Source organism: Moschus berezovskii, chromosome 6, assembly GCF_049115385.1.
Source record: "Moschus berezovskii isolate FMDL1 chromosome 6, NW_MosBer_1.0, whole genome shotgun sequence".
Taxonomy (NCBI): domain Eukaryota; kingdom Metazoa; phylum Chordata; class Mammalia; order Artiodactyla; family Moschidae; genus Moschus; species Moschus berezovskii.
Window position 1 is genome coordinate 116,082,501 of NC_142465.1, and position 27,410 is coordinate 116,109,910.

Here is a 27,410-nt window from a genome sequence, read left to right on the forward strand (position 1 = left end):
TGATCAGAGGGTTTAAAGGTGAACCGAGAATGTCTTAAAAGGAGTTGGATGACCCTGTGAGACATTTCCTTCTGACTATGGAGCAGTGAGTGTGGTAGCTTAGGAGCGATCGCCAGGCCTGACATGCAGACCTAATCACCTTACATGCAGTGATCTCATTTTCATTCTCCCAGCAACTTTGAATTAGGTAAGACCTCTTCCCTTTTAGAAGGAATGACCAGAAACAACTAAGGTGTACTGAGTACTTGCTGTATGCCAGGCACTGTGATAAACATTATTCATAAATTACCATGTTTCGTTTGTGAAACAGTAAAGTAAGTCTAATCAAGAAGTCCACTTTACCAACAAGGAAACAAGTCACATAGCTGCCAAGTGACAAAGTCAGGATTTAGACCCAGTCCTGACTGACTTCTTACCTGCCCATCTCTACTGTCTAGCATGTGTCCCCCACTCTCCCACCACCCAGCTACCAGCAGGCAATTTCTTCGTTATGAATGTACTCTTCATTTTCACATGGCACTCCACATTTGATTAAATTCTCATTTGATTAGGCTAGATATAATCCAAGCTGAAGATTCAATTCTGTGTTTTTGAAAACATGTGCGGTTTTCACCCTGATCGCATTTTGTGTGATAAAATTCCTTCAGTCACTCGCAACATGGCTGACTTCAGCGTCAGACTCAGGGTTAAGACCCAGAGGAGTCAATTGCCTGGAGAGAAAGGCGTCGAGTCAGAATTCCCAGTTTATAGCAGAGCCTTCCTTTTGCCAGGTCCGTGGCCCCTGACTACTCTCTGCAGAATTTTCCCCTGAGATGTTTCACAAGATCTTCTCTAATAGGTGTTCCATACCTAGTACCATGGTATTTGGGGCTAGGTGGGCCAGGGATGTTTGAATGCTGTTTAGCCTCAAGCTGCACCATCTGCAAACAAGGCAAATCTTTCCCCCAAAGTCATGAACTCTTCAAAAAAAGTTCAGTTCAGTTCAGTTCAGTCGCTCAGTCGTGTCCGACTCTCCGCGACCCCATGAGTCACAGCATGCCAGGCCTCCCTGTCGTCCCTCACCAACTCCCGGAGTTCACTCAAACTAGTGTCCACAAAGTCGGTGATGCCATCCAGCCATCTCATTCTCCGTCGTCCCCTTCTCCTCCCGCCCCCAACCTTTCCCAGCATCAGAGTCTTTTCCAGTGAGTCAACTCGTAGCATGAGGTGGCCAAAGGATTGAAGTTTCAGCTTTAGCATCAGTCCTTCCAATGAACACCTAGGACTGATCTCCTTTAGAATGGACTGGTTGGATCTCCCTGCAGTACAAGGGACTCTCAAGAGTCTTCTCCAACACCACAGTTCAAAAGCATCAATTCTTCGGTGATCAGCTTTCTTCACAGTCCAACTCTCACATCCATACATGACCACGGGAAAAACCATAGCCTTGACAAGATGGACCTTTGTTGGCAAAGTATTGTCTCTGCTTTTTAATATACTATCAAGGTTGGTCATAACTTTCCTTCCAAGGAGTAAGCGTCTTTTAATTTCATGGCTGCAGTCAGCATCCGCAGTGACTTTGGAGCCCAAAAAAATAAAGTCTGACACTGTTTCCACTGTTTTTCTATTTCCCATGAAGTGATGGGACCAGATGCCATGATCTTTGTTTTCTGAATGTTGAGCTTCAAGCCAACCTTTTCACTCTCCTCTTTCACTTTCATCAAGAGGCTTTTGAGTTCCTCTTCACTTTCTACCATAAGGGTAGTGTCATCTGCATATCTGAGGTTATTGATATTTCTCCCAGCAACCTTGATTCCAGCTTGTGCTTCTTCCAGCGCAGCGTTCCTCATGATGTACTCTGCATATAAGTTAAATAAGCAAGGTGACAATATACAGCCTTGACGTACTCCCTTTCCTATTTGGAACCAGTCTGTAGTTCCATGTACGGTTCTGACTGTTGCTTCCTGACCTGCATACAGGTTTCTCAAGAGGCAGGTCAGGTGGTCTGGTATTCCCATCTCTTTCAGAATGTTCCACAGTTTATGGTGATCCACACAGTCAAAGGCTTTGGCATAGTCAATGAAGCAGAAATAGATGTTTTCCTGGAACTCTCTTGCTTTCTCCATGATCCAGCGGATGTTGGCAATTTGATCTCTGGTGCCTCTGCCTTTTCTAAAACCTGCTTGAACATCTGGGAGTTCACGGTTCCCATATTGCTGAAGCCTGGCTTGGAGAATTTTGAGCATGACTTTACTAGCATGTGAGATGAGTGCAATTGTGCGGTAGTTTGAGCATTCTTTGGCATTGCCTTTCTTTGGGATTGGAATGAAGACTGACCTTTTCCAGTCCTGTGGCCACTGCTGAGTTTTCCAAATTTGCTGGCATATTGAGTGCAGCACTTTCACAGCATCATCTTTCAAGATTTGAAATAGCTCAACTGGAATTCCATCACCTCCACTAGCTTTGTTCGTAGTGATGCTTTCTAAGGCCCACTTGACTTCACATTCCAAGATGTCTGGCTCTAGGTCCAGATGAGAAACCTCTCAGGAGGAAATGATGGGCAAAATCTCCAAGTGTTGTGCATATTTTTTCCCTCTGTGCTCTTTACTGTGAACACGGATATAAACTACTAAAGAGAACTGAATTATTCCTGAAGGCGAGTTCTGACTTTAGCCCAACAAGGTGTAAGTTGGTACTGCCCTTTTCAATTTGCCTGCCTTTCTACTGCAGTTTAGGATAAATTAGGTCTGAAGTCACCGGACAGAACTCATCCCTGTTGGCAACCTGAGTTGCTTCAAGATTTTCACTTCTAGGTTCTTATTCTCCTAGTCATTCATTTAAAAGGCAATAAACAACATCTACAAAAATCAAAGTAAACTTGACAGTATGAAAACATCAGCTAAGAAGCATGAGATCTGAAACATGTTTAAAAGTTTTTAACTATCTCCATAGAAACTGGTTTAGGGGTTTCTTTGGGGAGACCTTGCCATCAATTTACCCAAGGCCAAGCACAGAGAAATCCTGTAACGAGTAGGTACCTGAACGAATGCTGGTGAGGCCTTCCTCTGCAAAACTGCTGTCACACACACATTTTATTTACATTCAAGCATTTTCCTTCATCATTTCCCCCATAATTTACATTATCTTTAAAGTACTGCCTAAACATAGTCTTTTTTTTTTTTTTAAGCTGTTTTATCCAGAGCGAATTAAAAGAAACACCCTAAAATATCATCAGGTCCTTGATGTGTTCAGAAAAATAATTCAACACTCTTTTGGTGAGAGTGCCGCCTGGTAGGGGCATGTGTACTCGTGGTGGGCAAGAAACGAGTTTAGTAGATCTGGTCTTAAAACATCTTCCCACTGCTGTGATTTTTGTTTCCTGATTATCAAAATAAAATATGTTCATTGTCAAAAAAACCTAACATTAAAAGAAAAAGGAAACAACTCGTAGTTGGTGTGATTTTTGGATGGGAGCCCTGGGAAAGCGACGGAGAGGAACGCACTACCTGTGGCCTGGAATACTGGGCGGCGGGGTACCCCTGACTAATAAATTCAACAGAGTTGGCTTCCCAAGGGCCCCGGGCGCAGTGCCATGACCAAGGCGCTCCTCTTCGGCCACCTGTGTGGCGACTTGTCGCCTTCCCTGAGTAGCTGCGCGGCCCCGTCACCCCCCCCCACCCACTTCCCACCGATCTCCTACGCAAAGACCCAACCCAGGCACCCTCCCCAGTAAATGTCCACCGACTGAAAATAGATCCCAAGCCCGCCCCTGACCCCCCCCAAATCCTCCCCTTTAAAGGGAGCCACCGGGTGACGCCGGGGGAGTTTGCGGAAGCGCCAACCGCGTTGAGGCCTTGGGCGGATCCCGTGATTGACCCGGCCCCGCCCCCCGGCTCCTCTTCCCCCATTGTGTGAGCGGCTCGGGCCCAGGCCCCGCCCCCTGCCACCTCCCTCCGGAGGCCCAACCCCTCCCCTTTTTTTCACCCCCCCTTGGCTCATTTCCGGCCGCCGCTGCTACCGCTAGCCTGTAAGGAGGATTCGGCAGAGGGAAGAAACAACAGCCGCCATCTTGTTTGTGTGCTAGGCTTGGGGGGGAGAGAGGGCGAGAGGGAGCGGGCGAGAGTGGGCAAGCGGGACGCCGGGCTGAGTGCGAACTGCGGGAGCGAGAGCGCGGAGGGGAGCTGGGCCGGAGAGGCGGCAGGGGGCCGAGACAGTGGCAGGGGGCCCGGGGCGCACGGGCTGAGGCGACCCCCAGCCCCCTCCCGCCCGCACACACCCCCACCGCGGCCCCGGAGCCCGGCCGGCGTCGACGCCTAAGGGGGGACCATTACATAACCCCGCGCCCCGCGGCGCCTTCTCCCGCTTCGAGGGCGGCCCCGAGCGGAGCCCCGGGGGGCGGGCGCTCCCGGCACCTGGCCGCCGAGGAAGGGGGCCGTAGCGGCGGCCGTATTTATTTATTTTCCGCGGGAGGGGAGGGCGAAGGAGGAGAGAGCGCGGCACGAGAGGAAGCCGCCTGCGCCGCTCGCCTGGAGCGGGGCCTCCTCGGTGGGCTCGGCGTCGGCGCGGGCAGGCGGCGCTGCTCAGCCCGGCCCCCCTCGGCCCTGTGGGCCGGCGAGCTCCGCGCCCGGCGTCCTCGCCGCGCCTCCGCCGCGCGATGTGAAGCGGCGGCGCCAGTCTGGCTCTCGGCTCGGGCGAGCTCTCTGCGGCCATTAGGGGCCGGTGCGGCGGCGGCGGCGCGGAGCGCGGCGGCAGCAGGAGGAGGAGGAGGGTTCGGAGGGTGGGGGCTCAGGTCCGGGAGGGGGCACCGGGAGGAGGTGAGTGTCTCTTGTCGCCTCCTCCTCTCCCCGCTTTTCGCCCCCGCCTCCTTGTGGCGATGAGAAGGAGGAGGACAGCGCCGAGGAGGAAGAAGCTGATGGCGGCGGCGGAGCTCCGAGAGACCTCGGCTGGGCAGGGGCCGGCCGTGGCGGGCCGGGGACTGCGCCTCTAGAGTCGCGAGTTCTCGGGGATTCGCCGCAGCGGACGCGCTCGGCGCATTTGTGTGCCTGTGCCCTCCTCCGGGCCTGGGCGCAGGCCCGGCCCCTCGCACTTGCCCCTACCTTTTCTATCGAGTCCACCAGCCACCGCGATCCGGCGGAGAGAAAAAGGAACTTCCCCCCACCCCCTTCGGGGGCCGGCGGAGCCCCCTAAGCCCACCCCCGGGATCCGGGCGGGGACCCCGGGCTGAAGAAGAGATTTCCCGAGGATTCTCCTTTTCCTCGCCCGTATCTCCGAAAGAATTAAAAATGGCCGAGAATGTCGTGGAACCGGGGCCGCCTTCAGCCAAGCGGCCTAAACTCTCATCTCCGGCCCTCTCGGCGTCCGCCAGCGACGGCACAGGTTAGTCTCGGGAGCCCTGGCCTTCCACCTCCTCCTCAATCTTTTCTGCTCGCTGCACCTTTATTCGTCCATATTTTCTTCTTCTCTCTTCCTAGTTCTCTGCCTTTTGATTGATTTTAAAGGTGTTTGAATGAGCTGATCGAAGGCGTCCAGTAGCCCAACCATTTTCTTTGCTTCCTAAACATTCGTTGCCACACTATGTCATATCGATGTGTGTTCTGGAATTAGGGCTCTTGAGTGGTGCTGTAGAAATGGCCTTTATTGTCGTTATCATGCAGTTTAATTTTGGAAATGCTAGTGGATTTGAGAGTGAGGGCTTTTTTTTTTTTTTGCACTTTTAGTTGTAATTTGTGGTTAAGTGAGGAATTGTGAATTCTTTCTTCCTGATCATTACTTGTCCTGTTTCTTCTACTTTCTACTACTCTTGAAGAATTTCTTTTTGCATAAGATTTTCTGTTGAGGATGAAGGTGTAAAAATTCTTGGTTTTGCTTGTCTGTGTGTGTGAGATCTAGGATTTCAGGCTTGATGTGAAGTTGAACGTCAAACCTGAAATTTGGTATGAATTATTTTACTAACCATTCCTAGTTCCCTCCGCCCCCTTATTTGCTTTAAAAATCAATATGGAGCGCAGTTCATTTTATCTTTCTCATTTCTTTGTTGCCAGACCGAAATGACTGAAATTCTGGGGTTTTAGGTTGGGAGAGAGCAGAGGCATTTTCTTTGCAATTTGTAGTTACTTTCTCTTTGGGAAGAGTTGGGGGGTTAACTGATTCTATGGAGTCATGTACTTGGAAATCAAGACCAGAAATTAAGAGAGTCCCAGTCAAGAACTGCCCACATAAACTGATCATACAAGAATTTTAAATGTGTGTTAAGTTTTGTATTTGTGGGGTTTGTCTTTTTACACTTTAAACAATGTATGGGGATCCAGATTGCAGTTTAAAAAAACTTCAAATTTTTTACTTCACTCAGTTGTGGACCAGCCTTTTGTCAAGAGAAATTCAAGGAGACTTGTATCATTCCCTTCTTATAGTGAGTTTGGTTCTATCCTGATGGGCACCGACCTTCTCTTTTGCTGTCATAGTTGTTTGAGGTGCCAGGATAATGAAGACGAAGAATGGCTGGCCATCTGACAGTCTACACGATGTTCCCCTTTGCTGCGGAGCATCTTTTTAACACCCTGAGAAAGCAGGCTTAACTCATCCCTCCATCTGCCAGTGATAGTGCATAATGGAGTCAAATGTACCCTTTGAGTTTGTAGAGAACTTCTAAAGCATGGTTCTAAGTAGGTTTCCTTTCAGTGGGTGAAGATGTAAGGATATGGCAAAATGCTTTGGATTCTTTGCTTTTGTAAGATGTATCCTCAGTTTAAGATAGCCTGCAAAGATTGAGGATTTTTGCAGAGTTCCTCTGCTTCAGGCTTGTAACATTGACAGTACATGAACTTTGATCTGTCCTCTTTCCTTGAAGTTTCTGTAGTCTTCAGGGATATTTTTTTTAACCTGTTTTTTTCCTCAGAATTCATATACGTATTGAGTATCATATTCCTTTGCGCTTATTAAAATGTCGCTCGGGAAGACTTTCGGATTACCTTTAGACTCATTTTTCACCTGTAGATTTTTGTGTTGTTTCTTTAATTTTTGTGTACTGTGGTAGTATTTGCTCTTTAGTTTTGTGTATTATGGTAATAGATTTGAGTTAGCCAGTGACTGGGGATATTGTAAAGAAAACTTTTTACCTGTACTATTTTGCCAATTCCTCATTTAAGCAGTTTAGTCTTGGGAGTAATGCAAGGCCTGAAAGGGAGACTGTGCTCTGTTGTTCAGATACTTCTGTTCAGGTTGATCTGTGTACTTGGTAACTTTAACTTATTTTGGTAGTGTTTCACCTGACTTATACACAGAAACTGTTTTGCTACTTGAAATACCTGTGAATAATTGTAAGAGTACTAAATGTATCAAGTACGTTTTTATATAAAAAATTCCTCAACATTGAGATTTAACTCAGTCTTAGTATTGAGTTTATCTTACTTTTCTCTAAATTTTGTAGTGAAAATTGATTTTTATACCCCTGCCCCACTCCAATTAAGATTCTAATCCAGGAATTGTTTGGTGTCTAATTTTTAATCCTAACCAGTCTGGATTTTTTGATTGGGGCTGGAGGAAGGAGAATGAGCATTAAGAATTATACTGTCCCCCTGTGAACTTCACATTGGGCACCATTGTATTTCGATCGATCGATTGTTTTTACATCCAGCATGGTGTAGTTTTAAGTTTGCAGGCAACTTGAATAGAAACACTTCACTCTTTAAAAGTTTACATTTTAAACTTGTAACTTCTGCATTTTTAGAGTTGCCACCCTAGGTAAGTTTATAAATGTGAATGTAAATTATTCCTCAGTACTTACTGATTTTTATCTAGAACTGTTCAAAATGATCACCAAATTCTAGACTCCGGAAACTTTTTAAAATGATTGAGTCTTGCAGTTTTAGTAGTGTATGTGTACCTGCCAAGAGTGTTTGCGTGTGCCAGTTTTATAGGGAAGAAAGTTGGAACCCAATTGGGTTGACATGCTAATAAGCATTACAAAACAAATTAGTGCTTGAATCTCCAAATTTGAACTTCTAAGGTTATCCACTGATGCAGAATAAAAATGACATTTAATTTTCAGAGATTCTTCTAAAAAATTTTCCAGGTTGATTATAGTAGCTTGAATTAAGTTCAAGTTTTACATGTCAAAATGAGGAGAAAAAGAATTACAGCTTTTGCATCTTTATGTTTCTGTCTCAATATTTGCACATGATCCGTTGAAATTTTTATGTAACTTGGTATGGTTAGATCAGAATTATTTGAGAAATCAAATGACTTTCTGTCCTACCACGTCTTTTACCGCCCTGCATCATAAAAGCATTTGTAAAAAACTTTTGTTTTGGTAAAATTATTGACCAGAATAGTTAATATGTAAGTCCTGCAAATATTTCTTGAACCTGTTTCTGGTAATAGCTTGAGTGGCGGGAATGATGGGGATGATGCGTTGCCTTCATTGCCCACTGGACATGTTCTAGCACTGCTTTGTGTACACTTGATGCTGTATGGACAGAGTCTGGAAAGAGGCATGACAGCATGATCTGGTATATTTAGTAGGATTAAAGCTTCTTCTGGTCTTGATACAGTTTTGTGGCTCTGCAGTGTACTCTGTCAGAATTGGCTTGGATTTTATGCCTGTTTTCATTTTGAAGGCAAAGGACAGCTAAAGCTGCATTTGAACACGAGATTATGGTATGCAATGGATTTTTTGTGTGTGTGGCAAGGATTTTTTAAATGTCTGTTTCTTTCTCAGGACATCATTGTGTCTTAGTGGTTTATCATCAAAGGAAATATTTTTGATTGGAGACTATTTCCTTTTTAGCTCTTACACCTGTGATACTGTGTTTTAATTTTATTTTGGGGGCATGAAGGTTTGCTTCAGAGTTCTGCATCTGAAGTTTGTGAGTTATGGCTGTTCAGTCCAGCAAAGTATTGCTGACCTTGTGTTAAGTTAAATTGCAAAACATTTTAAGTACCTTAAACTCTGGTAATTGCTCATTCTTAAGACTTTGTAAGTTCATTTATAGGGCTCCCAGAAAGTTGTCTGTGGTTGATAGTAAGATAAGGTGACGTTTGTTGTAAATCTTGTGTGTGTTACAGTAAGGGTTCCCTTTTTCAGCTAGAGTTCATATTATTTTGCAGAGGTAAGAAATGCATTGCCACATCCAGTGATTGGATGAAGGGGAGGGAGGAAAGGGTTTCTGCCTTGGTTGCCTTTTGGCATTGTTTTCTGTTTTACTTTGCTTTTGAACCTTCTCCTTAGTCTGTTCGATAAAACGGAGGGAAATTAAAAAGTTGAATATTAGTGCGTAGTGGGTTTGTAAGAACAGTAAGCGGTAAATAGGAACGAAAAAAAGAGTAGGAAGAATGTTGCAGATACAAGTGGGAGTGTAAAAAGCTTCTTCCTGGTATATTTACGAAAACAATTCAAGAGTTATTCTGCCAGTTCTTACACCCAACTATTAATGGAAAAATAAGACATCTTGTTTGGTGTGATTTAAATTTTAAGGTTTCCTCCTTTGAGAATTTCTGAAGTTGATTTTTTTTTTTTTTTACTATGGCAGGCATTAAGAGAAATTAATGGGCAAGCTGAAACTTAAATTATGCCATGTGTAAAATATTTAAAACATTGGCTATTGCAGATGATTTTTTTTATTAGGTGGATAGTAGTTTTCTTCTGAAATTTTAATGGGAAAATTTTTTATTACTGCTGAGTTCTCAAAAAAAATTTAAGAGAATAAATATTGAGGTTTAAGTCCTATTCTGAACAATCTGGATATCATTTGTTTTTCAATGTAGATCTTAAAATAAATGCCCCAAAAGTCAATTAGGAGTAATTTAGTTGAGAGTGTAAAATTTAAACTACTGGGGAAAAAATTAAAATGTAAACTACTGGGAAAGTGAGTGGTTGAGAGAACGGGTTTTAGAGTCCAACTAGTGGAGTTCAAATCCCAGACCTGCCTTTATTAACTTTGAACCTTAGGCCAGTTACTTAATCTTTCTGTCTCAGCTTCCTCGCATGTAGTACCCAATGTGTAGGATTGTGGTAAGGAATAAATGAGAGTTCTCTTTATTAAATGCTTAGAATAGGGACTTCCGTGGTGGGCCACTGGCTAAGACTCTGTGGTCCCAGTGCAGGCAGCCTGGGTTCGATCCCTGATTGGGGAACTAGATCCTACATGCTGCAGCTGAGACCAGGCACAGCCAGATAACTAAATGAAATAAATAAATATTAAAAACGCCTAGGATGGTGCTTGCTGTAATATAGTATGAGCTTATTAAGTGTTAAGTATTTTTAACCTTACTGCTAAATATACTCCACAAAAGCAGTACTAGGTATATTTTTTAATGGATATACAGATAGGTTGGCTAAAGATAAAACCAAGTGTATGAAGTTGAGAGAGTAGTCTTAAAAGTAAGGCTTATGGTGCAGAGTTAGCCTGTACATCATTTACTCAAATGTGAAGTTTTTTGAGAATATAAGAATATGGCAGCAGAGATTAAGAGTGTGTGTGTATATATATATACACTATCACATATTGAAGGCAATTAAGAAAGCAGATTGTTCTTAGTGAAAATGCTCAAGGTAAGAATGTCTTTTTTCTAAAGAATCATGTGGTTGAGCATTATTTTTTATTTATCTGGGTCTTAAAACTTTCTTGAAGGAGGAGGAAGAAAAGTAGAAGGAGCAGTGTACAGCTTTTCAGTATTTTTGGCCACACCCAATAAGAACTACATTTTACATGAAGAACCAAAGACCCTGTCTCAGCAAGTGAACAAACAGTACTTATCCTGCTTACCCTTACTTCTTGTGATCTAGTCTGATACTCTGTTGCATTTTATTTTTTTTTAAAGTGGTGGTTGTGATCCACTACATTGATTTCATGACCCACTATGGCTTGTGGCTCATGACTAGTGTTCAAAAAATACTAGTTTTAAAGAGTTGACAGGCTGCCAGTGTTGGACCAACATTTTCTGTGTGCTGGGCATTTATCCTCGGAATGAGGAATATTGTGGTAATCCAGAAAGTCACGGACCCTTCCTTTCTGGGGTTTGCAGATAAGGGGAGGAGAACAACATTCAAATCCGTTGGGGCCAGTATTGTATTTGGGAAGTACAGTGGGAGAAACGGGGGTACCTAACCTGTAGCTACTGTTGCTCTGGTGGCTGTCTTTGAAGAAACTGGAATCTGATCTTGGGATTTGAAGGATAGACAGGGTTGCTAAGAGCCTCAGGTTGAGGAGAAGAGTCTGGTCTGTCAGGGAATCTATGCATTTCATCTAGTTGGGGGATAGCAAGAAATATAACTGCATAGGTTAGCAAGGGGCCAGTCATACAGGGCTTACTGGCATTACTGCTTACTGGAATTTAGACTTCCCATTTTAGCTTTTTTAAATGGATAGAATTGTACCTTAGAGTCTAAGGCTTAATGATTGACAAATGAGGAATGGTTTGGAAAGGAAAAGGAGAAAATAGGGAGACCAATGAGATAATTGTTTCAGAATTCCAACTGTGATGAGAGTGGCCTGGATTAGTAGATGAAAAGAAGTGAGGTTTGAGAGGGGCATGGGGTGGTCAGCAGAGCTTGGTGATTAATTAGATGTCAGGATATTGCCAGAGAGGGAAATTCCCAGATTTCAAGTTTGGGCAGCAGAATTGATGAGGATGTCATTTATTGAGACAGCAAGCATAGGAAGAGATGTGTGTGGGTATGGATGGGGGAGGGGTTTTGATGAGTTAAGTTTTGCACATTTTGAAGTTGTGCAATTCTTCTGAATTGTGTAGTCACTATTTTCATTTGGAGAACCTTTTATTTCAGCTAACAAACATTGACTACCTACCAAGTTATAAGTGTTCGCACATAAAGACGAAGCAAGGTGCAGTCTCTGGTCTCAAACCCTTTAGAATCTGGTGGAATTGGTATACATATCTACACAGTTCTCCCATGAGTTAAACTCTGATACAAGTTGTTAAAATGGGTTAGATGAAGGCAGAGGATAGGGATTCTTTCTTTCTTGACATGTACAGTCTGTTATATTTATTGTTTGTTTTTGGCCACAGTGGGTCTCTGTTGCTGCAGGCAGGCTTTCTCTCATTGCAGGGAGTGGGGACTTCTCTGTTGGTGCACAGCCTTCTCTTGTTGGGAAGGAAACACAGGCTCTAGGTGCACGGGCTCAGTAGTTGCTACTTGGTGGCTCTAGGTTGGGTGGGCTTCAGTAGTTGTGGTGCATGGGCTCAGTAGTTGCTACTTGCTGGCTCAGTAATTGTGGTACGTGGGCTTAGTTGCTCCAAGGCATGTGGAATATTCCTGGACCAGGGATCAAACTTGTGTCCCCTGCATTGGCAGGTAGATTCTTATCCACTGTGCCACCAGGTAACTCCAGGGATTATTTCTGAAAGAATGGCTTTGAAGTACTGGGGAAAAACTTCATAGAGGAAATGTATATTTGAATAAGGGTAGGAGAGCATGACCTACTTTTTCTTAGAAGTAGGGAAAGTTGGGAATTCCCTGGCGGTCCAGTGGTTAGGACTCCCACACTTTCACTGCCAAGGGCCTGGGTTCAGTCTCTCAGTAGGGAACTGAGATCCTGCAAACCACATGGGGCAGTAAAAAAAACAAGAAGTAGGGAAAGTTGGAATGGTATTTCAGGTGGAACAAACATAAGTGGTTTACATGTGACTGGAAAACAGACTACATGGTGGAATGTTTTCATAGGAGACAGATGGAAAAGGATGTTGGGGTCCTATTTTGAAAAAGACAGAAATATGCTAAGGAATTTGACATTTATCTCACCATCAGGATAATAATTTTATGAGAATAGTGACATAGTCAGGGAAAGGGTAGTTCTAGTGACCTTGCAAGGAATTGGTAGTAGCGACAGAAACCTAACGGCTGGAAGACCTAGGATTTGTCATTTATCTCTTGGACATGTACATATTTTTTGTTTTTGAGGGTTTTGGTAAGTTGTAATTTTCAAAGTGAATTGTTTATTTTCTTAAGATCCAAGTTTTGTTACCAGTTGTTTGTCATACATGTAGAAAATACAACCAATTAAAAAAACAGTCATGCTCCTCTTTTTTTTTTTTACAGATGTACTAGGAGGCTTTTTTTTTTTTATTTTTAAGAAAAGGGTGTGATAGCTTCTTTAGGAGCCCCTTAGGCATTCCCTTGGAACAAACTCCAATTAGGCAAACAAATCCAGCCCTCAGAGCAAAGCTTCTCACAAGATGTTGCTATACTCAAAATCAAGAAATGATCAGTGGTAGTTAAGTTAGCATACCGTTTAGGCTTAATATAAACATGTAATTGAGTTGATTGGTAAAGTGGGTATTTATTGAAATGAAAATAATAGTATCCTCATCTTTTTCATTTCACACCAAGAAATATCATAAATGTGTTAGGGTTAAGAATAAAACTTCAGGTCAATCACTTCCCAAAGTATTGGTACACGTTTTGATGTCATGGTTGCAAGATTGTTAAGAATGCATATTTTGAAAATTAATATGTGCTTTTGCCGGTTGGCTTTTGAAATTCAGCACCAGCCAACATGCATAGCTGTGTGATCCTATAAAACTTAATATTGATTATCATCTTTGATCAAACTTGTATAACTTACAGATGTTTCGTAAAGTATTAGAAGTCTTACCTGTCTTTCCAGCATGGATATTTCTTTTTTTTTAATATAATATAAGTTTTGGCTGTTCTGGGTCTTTGTTGCTGCAAAGGCTTTTCTCTAGTTGCAATGTGCGGGCCTCTCATTGCAGTGACTTCTCTTATTGCAGAGTACAGGCCCTAGGGTGCACACACATGGGCTTCCGTAGTTGTGGCTCTTGGGCTCTAGGGCACAGGCTCAGTAGTTGCAGTGCGTGGGCTTAGTTGTGGGATCTTCCCAGATCAGGGATTGAACCCATGTCTCTTGTGTTGGCAGGCAGGTTCTTTACCACTGAGTCACCACGGAACCCCCACTGTGGATATTTCATTACATTTTTTAGTGTTCCTTTAAGCTCAGTATTGTAGTTTTGAGTGTCTGTGATCTTTTCCTTGACAGGTGGGTTTTTATGGTTAGATTAATTCTACTTCATCTACAGAGTATTAAAATACTTCTGAATTACAGTACTGAATAGAAATTATTTATCATGAAGTTTACAAAATTGCCTCGATTTTAAAGGCCAACACTGTGCACCCAGAACAGCTGAGTTAAAGAATAGAAGTGCCCCAAACCATTAAGGAAGAGATTTTTGTGAGATTGATAGTTTCATATCTAGCCAAACTGTTTTCAGAATTATTAAAGTTCTGTAGATTTGACTTTCATCTCCAATCCTTATTTTTTTAAAACCTCAGATCTCTGCCCACCTTGTCACTCACCTGGCTCCCATTCATTTTGCTGTGGCTCAGCTCTTCTCCACTCTTAACTTGTCCCTTTCCTATTAGTCCTCTGGCCCCACCACCAGGATGAAAGAAAGGTTTTGAGATCTGGATTGTACATTCATTTAAAGGCACTTTTAATGTCACCAGGGAAGTCCTTTAATATCACAGAGAAAGCTAGCTTAAAGGAGTGATGGATAGATTCTGTCTTTTAAGCAGATACTTGCGAATTGACTAGTTTTAGAATAATTTGTACAGGTATTTTGCTTAATGTACAGTTTAAAATAACCGAGTTTTTATTTGAATTCAGCTTACCTGAAGTACAAAAAATAAGCCTGTCTATTCAGCAAATAAAGTTTGAACCTTCTAAATGGGGAAAAAATTAGTAAGTGCAAGAGATTCTCTTATGCAGTAGAATTAGATTTTGAGCCAAAATTATTTCAGTTTTGCATCTTAGTTTGTAGCTTTAAACTTTTCTTTATACTCATACAACCCAGTGTTTGGGATTATATTGTTAGCAATCCTAATTTTGAAAGTTACACTTGAGTTACATATTTCACGGTAGTGAATATTTGCCCAATTTCTCAGCTAAGTATTTATTGTACAAGAGATGATACAGCTAAATCTGCTATGATGCCCACAGAAGTATAGAAGACACCAAGGGTGATCTACAGAATCAGAATGTAAGAACGAAAGGGTGTTCTGACTCAACACTAGTTTACTACATGTTCAGTCCAAATTCGTTTTTGTTTAAATTGTCACATTTCTTATCCACGGTCCATTGGAAAGAGTCGGACACGACTGGGCGACTGAACTGAACTGAATGTATTATGCTAAACTTTTCAAATCACATTAAAATCTGTCCTGTTAGCCACATTTTGTGTCACCATGTTTGGACTGAATGTATACTCAGGTGAAGAAACATTATTTTTGACCACATTGCCTGGCATTTGGGATCTTATTTTCCCAACACAGGGTTGAAACAAGCCCGCTGCAATGGAAGTGCGGAGTCTTAACCATGGACCTCCAGGCAAGTCCCAAAGAAGCATTTTACTCAAAGTCCTTTTGTATTTGAGCATCTGAGAACTGTATATGGAAACCTGTCAATAAACTATTTGATAGAAGTAGCCTGCTGTTGATGTTGAGCGGTTGATACTTTGGAAAGTAAGCGGGAAACGTCTTACTGGATAGTGTGAGTTCATTCATTTCAAGTTGTTCGTGATACTGTTCTACAGTGTTTGTCATGGGATACTTTAAAGGTAATGGGATAAATTTCAAAGTTATGACCAACCTTGATAGTATATTAAAAAGCAGAGACATTACTTTGCCGACCAAGGTCCGTCTAGTCAAGGCAATGGTTTTTCCCGTGGTCATGTATGGATGTGAGAGTTGGACTGTGAAGAAAGCTGATCGCCGAAGAATCGATGCTTTTGAACTGTGGTGTTGGAGAAGACTCTTGAGAGTCCCTTATACTGCAAGGAGATCCAACCAGTCCATTCTAAAGGAGATCAATCCTGGATGTTCATTGGAGGGACTGATGCTAAAGCTGAAACTCCAATACTTTGGCCACCTCATGAGACGAGTTGACTCACTGGAAAAGACTCTGATGCTGGGAAAGGTTGGGGGCGGGAGGAGAAGGGGACGACGGAGAATGAGATGGCTGGATGGCATCACCGACTCTGTGGACATGAGTTTGAGTGTACTCCGGGAGTTGGTGATGGACAGGGAGGCCTGGCGTGCTGTGATTCATGGGGTCGCGGAGAGTCGGACACGACTGAGTGACTGAACTGAACTGAACTGAACTGAACATTTCTAATAAAAGAGAAAGGGGAGTCAACAAATTAAATATGTTAGAAGCTCACCTTAGTATCCAGAAAAAGTTCTGTCATTTACTATCTTAATCTCCTATTTCTCAGTCCACTGCAGTCTGGCTTATGCACTTCACTGCTCTTAACTTAAACCGCCAACTATCTCCTGTTATCTATATTCAGTGAATTCTCTCTCAAGCATGGAACACCATGAACATTGCCTTCTTGGAACCTGGTTTCCAGGACAGTATTCCTGGTAGATGGGCTGGAGGAGGGTGTTGAATTTTAGCATCCTTTGCTGGTAAGATCATTGTCCCTTAAATACGGGCATGTCCAGGTTATCCAAGACAGTAATTTCAGAATCATTCCTCTCTTTTTCTCTCAGTAACCCCCTAACTATAGTTAGAGAGTTCTTCTGATAGACCTCTTTGATGCCCCTTTAGCAGCAGCCTCCTCACCAATCTGCCTTACTCTAGACTTGTCTGTCGATTTATTCTTCATCTTCTTTGTCTGAGTGGGCTAGAACATGCAGATTTGTTCATATCCTGAGAAGTGAAAGTCTCTTAGTCCTGTCTGACTTTTTGTGACCCCATGGACTGTATTAAGTCCATGGAATTCTTCAGGCCAGAATACTGGAGTGGGTAGCCATTCCCTTCTCCAGGGATCTTCTGCACCCAGGGATCGAACCAGGGTCTCCCACATTGCAGGCAGATTCTTTAACAGCCAAGCCATCAGGAAAGCCCAAGAATACTGGAGTCAGTAGCCTATCCCTTCTCCAGTGGATCTTCCCAACCCAGGAATTGAACCAGGGTCTCCTGCATTGCAGGTGGATTCTTTACCAGCTGAGCTACCAGGGAAGCCCTTTGTTCATGTCATAGTTTGCTTAAAATTCTTCAGTTGGGAAATTTTCCTCTTTACAGTAAAAATCCCAAGGTATTAATGTTAAGGACCCTCTGAAAGTGAAGTCGCTCAGTCATGTCTGACTCTTTGCGACCCCATGGACTGTAGCCTACCAGGCTCTTCCATCCATGGGATTCTCCAGGCAAGAATACTGGAGTGGGTTGCCATTTCCTTCTCCAGGAGTTCTTCCCAACCCAGGGATCAAACCCGGGTCTCCCGCATTGCAGGCAGACACTTTACCATCTGAGCCACCAGAGAAGTTCAAGGACCCTCTTGCTTGCTGCTTTTATTTGTTGAACATGTAAATTTTATCCAGCTGATCTGAACTAATCCCTGTGAAGGGGAAGTTGAGATGGGGCCTGAGAAGGTGATTTATTTGAACCTTTATATTTTTCCTTTCCTTGAAGGAAAAGGAAGAAGCTGAGGAGCTTAGTAAGAGTCATGGATTGAGGCTGGTCAGTATTGAATCCATTGTTTAGTATTTGTTTAAATCCTGGCATTTAAATTTCTAATTATTTTTCCCTTGCATCTTCATACATACTACTTTTTGTTTGGGATTTGCTTTTCTACTAGTTTAGACCATTGGGTTTTATTTCTGTTTATGACAAACTGGTTAAAGACATAATCATTCATTTTTAGTAATCTTTTTCTATATGCTGCTCATGAACTTGCAACCAGGTTTTTTTCTGGGAAGCCCCTTCCAGAAGGACCTAATGGGGAAAGATTGGAAGTTAGATTTGCTAAAATAAAACCCTCATGTTACATTTACTGAGCTTTAGTATAGTGCTCTTAACCCTTTGGGGTTTCCCTGTTGGCTCAGCAGGTAAAGAGTCTGCCTGCAATGCAGGAGAGACAGGTTTGATCCTTGGGTTGGGAGGATCCCTTGGAGAAGAAAATGGCAACCCACTCCAGTATTCTTACCTGAAAAATCCCATGGGCAGAGGAGCCTGGCGGGCTGCAGTACAAACGGTCTCAAAGAGACAGATGCGACTGAGCACACCTCTTAACTCTTACCAGTATAGAACTGATACAGTTTGAATAATTTTTCTTAGTCTGTAAATATTTAAGTTTTGTTTAAAAATGTTTTCTCAGTTTAAAATGTTCAGAAAAGTTACAGTTCTCATAATGTTCACTACTACTCTAAAACAACTGCTAAAAATGAAGTCTGTTTGCTTACTTACATAGAACATTCAGCTGGAATCCAGGGACTTTATCCCTGTTCAGCAACAAAATAGTACAATCTCAGGGAAGCCGGAGAACGCAATGACAAGCCACTCCAGTACTCTTGCCTAGAAAATCCCAAGGACGGAGGAGCCTGGTGGGCTGCAGTTCATGGGGTCGCTACGAGTCAGACACGACTGAGCGACTTCACTTTCACTTTTCACTTTCACACATTGGAGAAGGAAATGGCAACCCACTCCAGTGTTCTTGCCTGGAGAATCCCAGGGACGGGGGAGCCTGGTGGGCTTCTGTCTATGGAGTCGCACAGAGTCGGACACGACTGTAGTGACTTAGCAGCAGCAGCAGCAGCAGGGAAGCCAGTGACGGATCACTAACTGCACCTATAAAATGGGAGAATCAGTCATTTCTAATCTTGGGCCCTTCCTGGGAGGGGCAGTGTTCTCTAAGAGGCCTGAGGAAAATGCATCTTCGCTCTCCCAGTTCCTCCCCACCTAGTATGTGCTTGTGTGCTCAGTCTCTTCACTCCTGTCTGACTCTGCAATCCCATGGACTGTCCATGGGCTTCTCCAGGCAAGAATACTGGAGTGGGTTGCCATGCCCTCCTCCAGGGGATCTTCCCGACCCAGGGATTGAACCCGTGTCTCTTGAATCTCCTGCATTGGCAGGTGAGTTCTTTACCACTAGCACCACCTGGGAAGCCCAATATGTTCTGCCTTTATATTTTTGTCTGTTTCCAAGTAAACACTACTAGGTGATCCTGAAGGATCCTTTGCTCAGTCCTACCTGGTATATAACTTTTAAAAGAGGATTAATGAATTTACACATTTTTTTATAGACACATTTATGTACTTTGGAATTTTACTTTTTTTAATATGTAAGAACCATCTCATTAGCTCTTTAAAAAAAACTCCATTCATTCATGGGGTAGAATAGCCTTTTGATAGAAGAGGTAACATGAGCTCAGTTGGAAAGTAATTGGTAAATTAAGTCAGCTTGTAAGAATTAGGTTTTAAACCCCAGGTATTTGGACCCCTTAAACTGTGCTAAGTTAGGTACCAGGGATGGCTGATGGCATTCGGGAATCCTAAACGTGCAGAACTCTGAGGCACAATCAGACTAGCTCAGAACAGTCAGTGGTAATCAAATGAAATAGTAAGATCTGTTTAGTCATGGGTCAAAGTAGATAACGACTCTTTTGAGTCTTCTTTGCTGTGCAGGCTTTTCTCTGCCTGCAGTGAGTGGAGCTCTTGCAGTGCACAGACTTCTCACTGCGATGGCTGCTCTTGTTGGGGAGCACGGGCTGTAGGTGTGCGAGCTTCCATCGTTGTGGCCTAGGGGCTTAGTTACCCTGTAGCATGTGGGATCTTCCCGGATTCAGGAATCAGACCTGTGTCTCCTGGATTGGCAGGCGGATTCTTTACCACCGAGCCACCAGGGAAGCCCGTGACACTCTAGCATAGTCTTCCAAATTTAATTAATATAATCATTGAAAATAACAAGTTTTAAGGAAAGGTTAAGAGAACTTTTATAAATTTGTAAATTACCCAATCAGATATAGTGTGCAATTGCAGAATTGCTGGAAACGTTTATTATCACATTCATTTATTGAGTATATGTGAGGTGCTATGGGAAGTGTAAATGTTAAATGAGACCTTTTCAATGCTTAAAATTTGGTAAAGAAGATGCACACACATATTTAGCTATAACAAAAGGTAGAAGATAGGAAGTACATAACTGAGGTTGTGTAACAGTGAACCATCTTAGAAAATAAGAGTACTTGAATCAGACTTTGAGTTGAAACCTGAGTGGATCTTTTGTAGTGATCACTGAGTTAGGTCTGTTGAAAATACAGGATTGCTATGAAAAGAACAGCCCTACAACCATTGTCACGGTCTGCCAGTGTTAGCTTTCCTGTCTGCTTCACAGTGGAGCCTGGCTTTGTAATGAGATGTTGCCTCTTTTGGAACAGTAACCGGGTGCAGCCGATTGTAGTACAACCGGGTTGTAGTACAGGTTAAGTTAAACCCTCAAGATGAGGGCCTGGAGGAAGGCTTCTGTGTTCCTGAGGCTGATTTCTCCTCAGTGAACTCGCTGTATGTGACTCTTAACTACTGCTGAGATTCTTGGAGGATTAATGAGAATAATGTATTTATTGAGGAAACGCAAACAATATGACACGTTGGAAGTGCCTTATAAAAATTTGTTTTTGTTATTATAAGCTAGTCTTATCTCCTAATAGAGTGATGATTCTATTGAATAATAATAGGTAACGTTTTCATAGTTCTTAGTATATACCAAGCACTACTATAAATACTTGTATTAACTTGTCGAATTCTCACAAATAACCTGTGAAGTGGGTACTTCTCCTGTTGTGGAAACTAGGTTCTTCTGTGTATACTTTAAAATAGTCTTGTCTGGTGGTTTGAAAAATTGTTAGGTTTTTTTTTGGTGGGGGGTGGTGTTGCTTGGCATTTGAGATCTTAGTTCCCCGACCAGGGGTGGAACCAGTGCCCCCTTGCAGTGGAAGCATAGTCTTAACCACTGGACTGCCAAGAAGTCCCCTGTTAGAATTTTGATTGGCATTGCATTGAATCTATAGGTCAATATCGGGGAAGAATTGATGTCTTTATGTAATATTGAGGATTTGTACCTATATATTTTGTGATGTTATTCTGTTTATTTAGATGGTCTTTAGTTTCATAGTTCACCTATATCTTCTAATACTATTGTCAGATTCCTCCCCCCATTTCTTAAATTATTTCTAATTATTTGTTACTGATATGCAGAAATACAATTAAATTTGCTGACCTCTTACTATTTCCACTTCTTTGCCTTGGAATTTCCCTGTTGACAGGTGTACTGTTTGCATAGAGTAAGTTATGTTTCTTCCTTTTCAGTCTTGACTCATGAATATTTCTTGTATTATTGCTTTGACTAGAGACTCCAGTTCAGCACTGAATGAAGTGGTTGTTTTGAGTATCTTTGTCTTGTTCTGATGCTGAAGAGGCTATTTTTAATGTTGGTGCATTATCTATAATTGCTGTCAGTTTTTAGGTTTTGGTAGAGCCCTTTTTATCAGTTTAAGGAAGTTCTCATCAGTTGTATGTGTGTGTGTCATTTTTTTTTTTTTTAATTTTTTATTTTCTATCGGAGTGTTACTGATTTACACAGGCTTCCCTGGTGACTCAGTGGTAAAGAGTTATCTGCCAACACATGAGATGTGGGTTCAGTACCTGGATGGGGAAGATACATTGGAGAAGGAAATGGCAACCCACTCCAGTATTCTTGCCTGGAAAATCCTACAGAGGAGCCTGGCAGGCTACAGTCCATGGGGTCGCAAAAAGTCAGACACGACTACAGACGAGAGCATAGTTGACTTGTTTCAAGTGTACAGCACAGTGATTCAGTTATACGTATATCTGTTCTTTTTCCCATCAGGTTTTGATTGCTGTGGTTTTGTTTTTAAAATCGTGATTGGGTATTGACTTTTCTCCAGTGCTTTTTATTCCAGTCATTGAACCTAATGTTTTCTTTCTTCTCTGTTACTGTGGTGAATATGCAAACCTCTCTTCCTGGATTCCTGAGATGATCCCAACTTGGTCATGATATTACCTCATCTTTAAGACACTGATACATTTGGTTTGCTCTTTTTTAAGGATTCCTGCTTCTGTGTTCATGACTTTTCTTGTACTGGCCATGTGTGGTTTTTAGAGTATTTCTGTTTTCTAGAAGTATTTGTGTGAGGTTGAATTATCTTTTCCTTGAAAGTTCAGTAGGACATGCCTGCAAAAATACTTATGTTTGGTCTTTATGGGAAAATTAAGCAATGGTTCTTTGATAGTAATAGGAATATTCAGGCTTTCTGTGTTTCCTTTTAAACTTTTTAAATGGAAGAATTCAATTTAATAGAAAAAAGAATTCCCGTGTGCCTGTTACTTCAGGTTACTAATAATTTTGTCCCCTCCCCCCGCTCTGTGTTTTCTGCTGGAGTTTTTAAAAGTAAATCCCAGACTTCTTGTTTCACTAGAAATGCTTCAATATATATCTCTCAGGATTTATTTTAATAACTATTCTGTTGTCGTACCCAACAAAATTAATGATTTAATATTATCCATTAATCAGTATTTGTATTATCTTGATTCTCTTCTTAAATGTATTTCCACAGTTGGGTTGAATCAGGTATTCAAACGAGGTACTGTTGAATCTCTTGATAACTTCTACCATTGACTTGTTGGAGATGCAGGGATACATATAATTTCTTTTTGATTGAGGTTTATTGAGTGCCTAACAGGAATTTATTAAGGACACATGGGATCACTAGTTGTGGCACTTGGGCTCAGTAGTTGAAGTTCATAGGTTTAGATGCCCCCATCCCCAATCAGGGATGGAACGTCCCCTGCACTGGCAGGCAGATTCTTAACCGCTGGACCACCAAGGAAGTTCAGCAGTGCCCTTTTCATGTTAAAACTACTTGGAGAATTAAAACTCAAAACACCTTAGTCCTTCTGTTTACATAACACTGCAATCATATACTTTTAAGCGGCTTTCATTCTACTGTCCCCCTGGAGTACACAAGGAAACAGTCTACCATCAGCATATGATGAATTAATACTGTCAACAACCAAGGACAGTTTTGCACTTCCAAGGCACATTTGGTGATACCTGGAGACATTTTTGATTGTCCCAAATTGGTTAGAGGTGCTACTAGTGTTAACCGGAGAGACCAGGGATTTGCTGAGTATAGTGCACGGGACAATTTTTCCTTCCTCCCAAGCAGAATTATCTAGCCTAGAATGTTCAGTAGTGCCAAGGACAAGTAACCCTAGGTTAATCTATAATTTTCGCATCTTATTTTTGGCACGGGAGTAGGGCAGAGATGAAGTGGTAATGGTTTGTAGGTTGGTGAAGGAACTAGACACATGGTTTCATATCTTACTCAGCTAGATTTTGGTTAAGGAAAACTAATCTGTGGTTTGAAGTCAGGTGAACACAACTTCATTCAGCTTTGTGGCAGGCGCTGTGTGATAGCAGTTAGAGGTAAGCAGCCCCTGTCTTCCTGGAGCTTAAGCTGAGTGATCTCCAAAGAGAGGATCTTTTTTTTTTTATCAATTGTCTTTATAGTTATATTTTTCATCTTTTTTTTTTCATTATGAATTAACTTTGTGTATAGATTCTGGATTTAGTCTGTGAGATGAGTTATTTTAACCCCTTGTAAGAAATTCTGGAATAGTAAACAATTTTAATTATGTATCTCTTTCATGACTGTCAATACAAACTTTCAGCGACTTGTAATGCATATCACACTAAGATGTATTCTTCTTTGATTTTATTTTAGGTACAGTTTATAAATGTTTAAACTTGTTGGCACGATAGTACTCTTTTATATATATTTTATATGTACATACACACAGAAACATGTAAAATAAAACTTTAGTATAACATGAAAAACTAATACAGTTTTCCATGGAGTGAGGTTTAGAAATGATCTTTAATGCTTATCAAGAACAAGTATAGAGAAGTTTGTAATTTTGACTGTCATACTTTAACCTTTATCTTTCCTCTTTGTTTTTAGATTTTGGCTCTCTGTTTGACTTGGAGCATGACTTACCAGATGAATTAATCAACTCTACAGAATTGGGACTAACCAATGGTGGTGATATTAGTCAGCTTCAGACAAGTCTTGGCATAGTACAAGATGCAGCCTCTAAACATAAACAACTGTCAGAATTGCTACGGTCTGGTAGTTCCCCTAACCTCAATATGGGGGTTGGTGGCCCAGGCCAAGGCATGGCCAGCCAAGCCCAACAGAACAGTCCTGGATTAGGTTTGATAAATAGCATGGTCAAAAGCCCAATGGCCCAGGCAGGCTTGACTTCTCCCAACATGGGGATGGGCACTAGTGGACCAAATCAGGGTCCCACGCCATCGGCAACAGGTATGATGAGCAGTCCAGTCAACCAGCCTGCCATGGGAATGAACACGGGGATGAATGCCGGCATGAATCCTGGAATGCTGACTGCCGGCAATGGACAAGGGATGATGCCTAACCAAGTCATGAACGGTTCAATTGGAGCAGGCCGGGGGCGACCTAATATGCAGTACCCAAACCCAGGCATGGGAAATGCTGGCAACTTAATGACTGAGCCACTGCAGCAAGGCTCTCCCCAGATGGGAGGGCAGACAGGACTGAGAGGTCCCCAGCCTCTTAAGGTGAGTGCGGTTTCGGTTTGTGTGCCCTGTCAGTGTATTTCTGAGTGTCCCGGGGTGGAGGAGGAGAGCCTGTCGTCTTTACTGCTCATGTTTAATGTTCTTATATTGTGCAGCATTTCCCACATATTATATGCCAGGGATCTATTGTCACAAATTTTATAATGCTCTTACATTAAATGTAAGTGATACATTTAACAACTGTGAAGGTAAATGATTGCCAGCTAATTCTTCTTCCCTGTGACACAAGTATTAGAATATTTTCATCTCATTTTAGCCTTCAAAGCCTCGCTTAAAACACAGTTTTGAGAGTGCTGGCGTTATACCATCTTCAGATAGACTTTGTTTGTTCCCATTGCTTGGAATTTCCCTGGTTTTTAAAAGATGTGTAATTATTTTTCCTTACTGGTTAATGGATATTAAGATGTGTTTTTGTTTAGTCACTTAAGTTGTGTCCAACTCTTGCAACCCATGGACTCCAACCTGCCAGGCTCCTCTGTGCATGGAATTTTCTAGGCAAGAATATGGGAGTGGGTTGCCATTTCCTTCTCCAGGGGATCTTTCCAACCCAGGGATCTAACCCACATCTCTTGTGTTGGCAGGCAGGTTCTTTACCACTGAGCCACCTGGGAAACCCTAAAGATGCACTAGTTTGTCATATAGCCCCAACCAACATTCCAGGTGTTCTAATTAACCTGATTTTCGCTGTTATTTGAAAGGCTTTTCTCCTAGCCTTATCAAGTAGAGAATTGTTAAATACATTTTAAAATACATTTAAATATGTACTCTGTATAATTAAAATTTTATAAGTGTATATTTTATGTTTATTCCTCCATATTTTTCCTACACATTTTATTCCTTTTTCTTGAAATGGCATCACACTATAGTTGCCAGTCTCTGACATGTAATTATTCCTAAGTTCTTGTTGAATGAAAGAGATGGCTTCACTTGTAAGATGATATTAGAGATGGGACAGATTTTCACATAGAGTTAGGAGCAAGCGTGCTCTGTAAGAGCAATAATTTGAGTAGCACTGGGACTTGTGTATTCCTGAGAAGCATGATGGTGAGAATTCTAGAATGAAAGTAAAACGTGAATGAATTGGGAGTGGGAACCCTGAGGTCACGGAGATAAATGAAAGCCCTTAAATATGTGTGGTGTGTGTGTGTATTTTTTATAGATACAGGGTAAAAAATATAGACAACTTAGGAAAGGATTCTGTTTGGTGTCAACTGCCTACTCTCTAGGGTCTCCCTTTTTGGCACTTTTATGTCACTGTGTTGATGTGGTTTACTTAAAATATTTGGAATGAGAACCAGAAACAAGAAGGTAGAGTATTTATTAAGTACCTCTTTTGGATTCTAGGGATATGCCTATTAAGAGTCCCTGCCCTCCTGATGTTTATATGGGGGCAGGGATGACAAACATTACACCTTCACAGATTGAGCAAATATTTACTGAGTTGTAGCTTTGATGCTGAAGCTAGAGCAGTGAATAAACTCACTTCATGGAACTTACTTTCTAGGGTACACTTAAGATGTAAATTAATAGTTTTCCAGGTAGTGCTGTGAAGAAAAATAAGAAAAGGCTCATTAGGAGAATGCCTAGGTTGAGAGTGGGTCACTGTTGTGTTTATAATCTAAATCACAAATTTCTACATCAGCATTGTTTCAGGTTGGATGTATAGCAGTAAATTAATCAAAGACAAAAACTCCTTGGCTCTGTGGAGCCTATATTTTCTTTCTTTTTTTTTTTTTTGTGGAGCCTGTATTTTCATGGGGAGGGGTAATTCAAATATAAAGACTTTATTACTAAAATATTTAAGTGAATACCACCTGTGTGAGTACTGAACCCATAAAGTTTAAGAGTATTAAGTATAAGGCAGAGAGGAAGAATCCATGCTGAGAGAGAAAAAGACAAGTCTTTATCCCAAATCCTAATGGGTTTTAAAGGAGACTCTTACTCCCAAATTTGCAGTCTTGATGGGTGTGGTTTTAGGTGTTCTCTATCAATTTGAAAAATAGTCCCTATGGGGAGGTGAGGCCCCTGAATTAGTAGTGTAAGAGTCATAGGAATAAGTATGGACAGTGTTTAGGACTAGGTGTCTTTTCGGTTCTGAAAGATCCCTAACCTTCCTTCTTTGTCATTGCACATGCCACCCTGCCACTGCCTCTCCTACCTGTCAGCAGTTGGCACAGGGGAATGACTGAATATAGGTATATTCATGAAAGCCATTAGGTAGACCAGGTCAGGATGTAGTTTAATTTTGTTTTTATTATTTGGGGATTCATGGAGTCACATTTTCACATTTACTACTGTTTTGCATTACTGTTGATAGATGCAAGTCTTATTAAGGGATTTTTGTCTCTTAAATATACCTGAGAAGGCAATGGCAAGCCACTCCAGTACTCTTGCCTAGAAAATCCCATGGACGGAGGAGCCTGGTGGGCTGCAGTCCATGGGGTCGCTACAAGTCAGACACGACTGAGCGACTTCACTTTCACTTTTCACTGTCACACATTGGAGAAGGAAATGGCAGCCCACTCCAGTGTTCTTGCCTGGAGAATCCCAGGGACGGGGGAGCCTGGTGGGCTGCCGTCTATGGGGTCACACGGAGTCGGACACGACTGAAGTGATTAAGCAGCAGCAGCAGCAGCAAATATACCTGAACTGTTCACATTGTTGTATTTTTGGCACTGGTTTTGTGTTTGTTACCATCATGTGTTTTATGTGTTCCTGTGTTCCCTAAGTTTCTGTTTTTAATGCATCGGACACTAAGAGACAACCTGTAGAGTCAGATTTATTTTTAAAGAAAGATAAAATACTGCCCTGCAGTTCCTCTGGTTTTAGTTGCCTAGAACTAACTGGCTTCCTGGTCCTCTGCCTTTTCAGTTGAGGTGGAGATCTGTATCCCTGTGGTCCAGGTAGGTGGTAGGTAGTTGGACATCTGGATCACATTAGCTGTAGAGAAGGGAACAAGATGAGATAACTAGCTACAGTATAAC

General features: G+C 42.0%; 1 protein-coding gene across 1 annotated transcript in view; it reads left to right on the forward strand.

The window, feature by feature from the left end:
* Positions 1 to 4,749: 4,749 nt before the first annotated feature.
* Positions 4,750 to 27,410, forward strand: part of EP300 (EP300 lysine acetyltransferase) — a 64,441-nt gene continuing 41,780 nt past the window's right edge. Inside the window, exons 1-2 of the mRNA XM_055394137.2 lie at positions 4,750 to 5,355; positions 23,771 to 24,408. Coding sequence (XP_055250112.1) covers positions 5,262 to 5,355; positions 23,771 to 24,408 — 732 coding nt within the window. The 5' untranslated portion in view covers positions 4,750 to 5,261. The remainder of the gene's footprint in view (positions 5,356 to 23,770; positions 24,409 to 27,410) is intronic.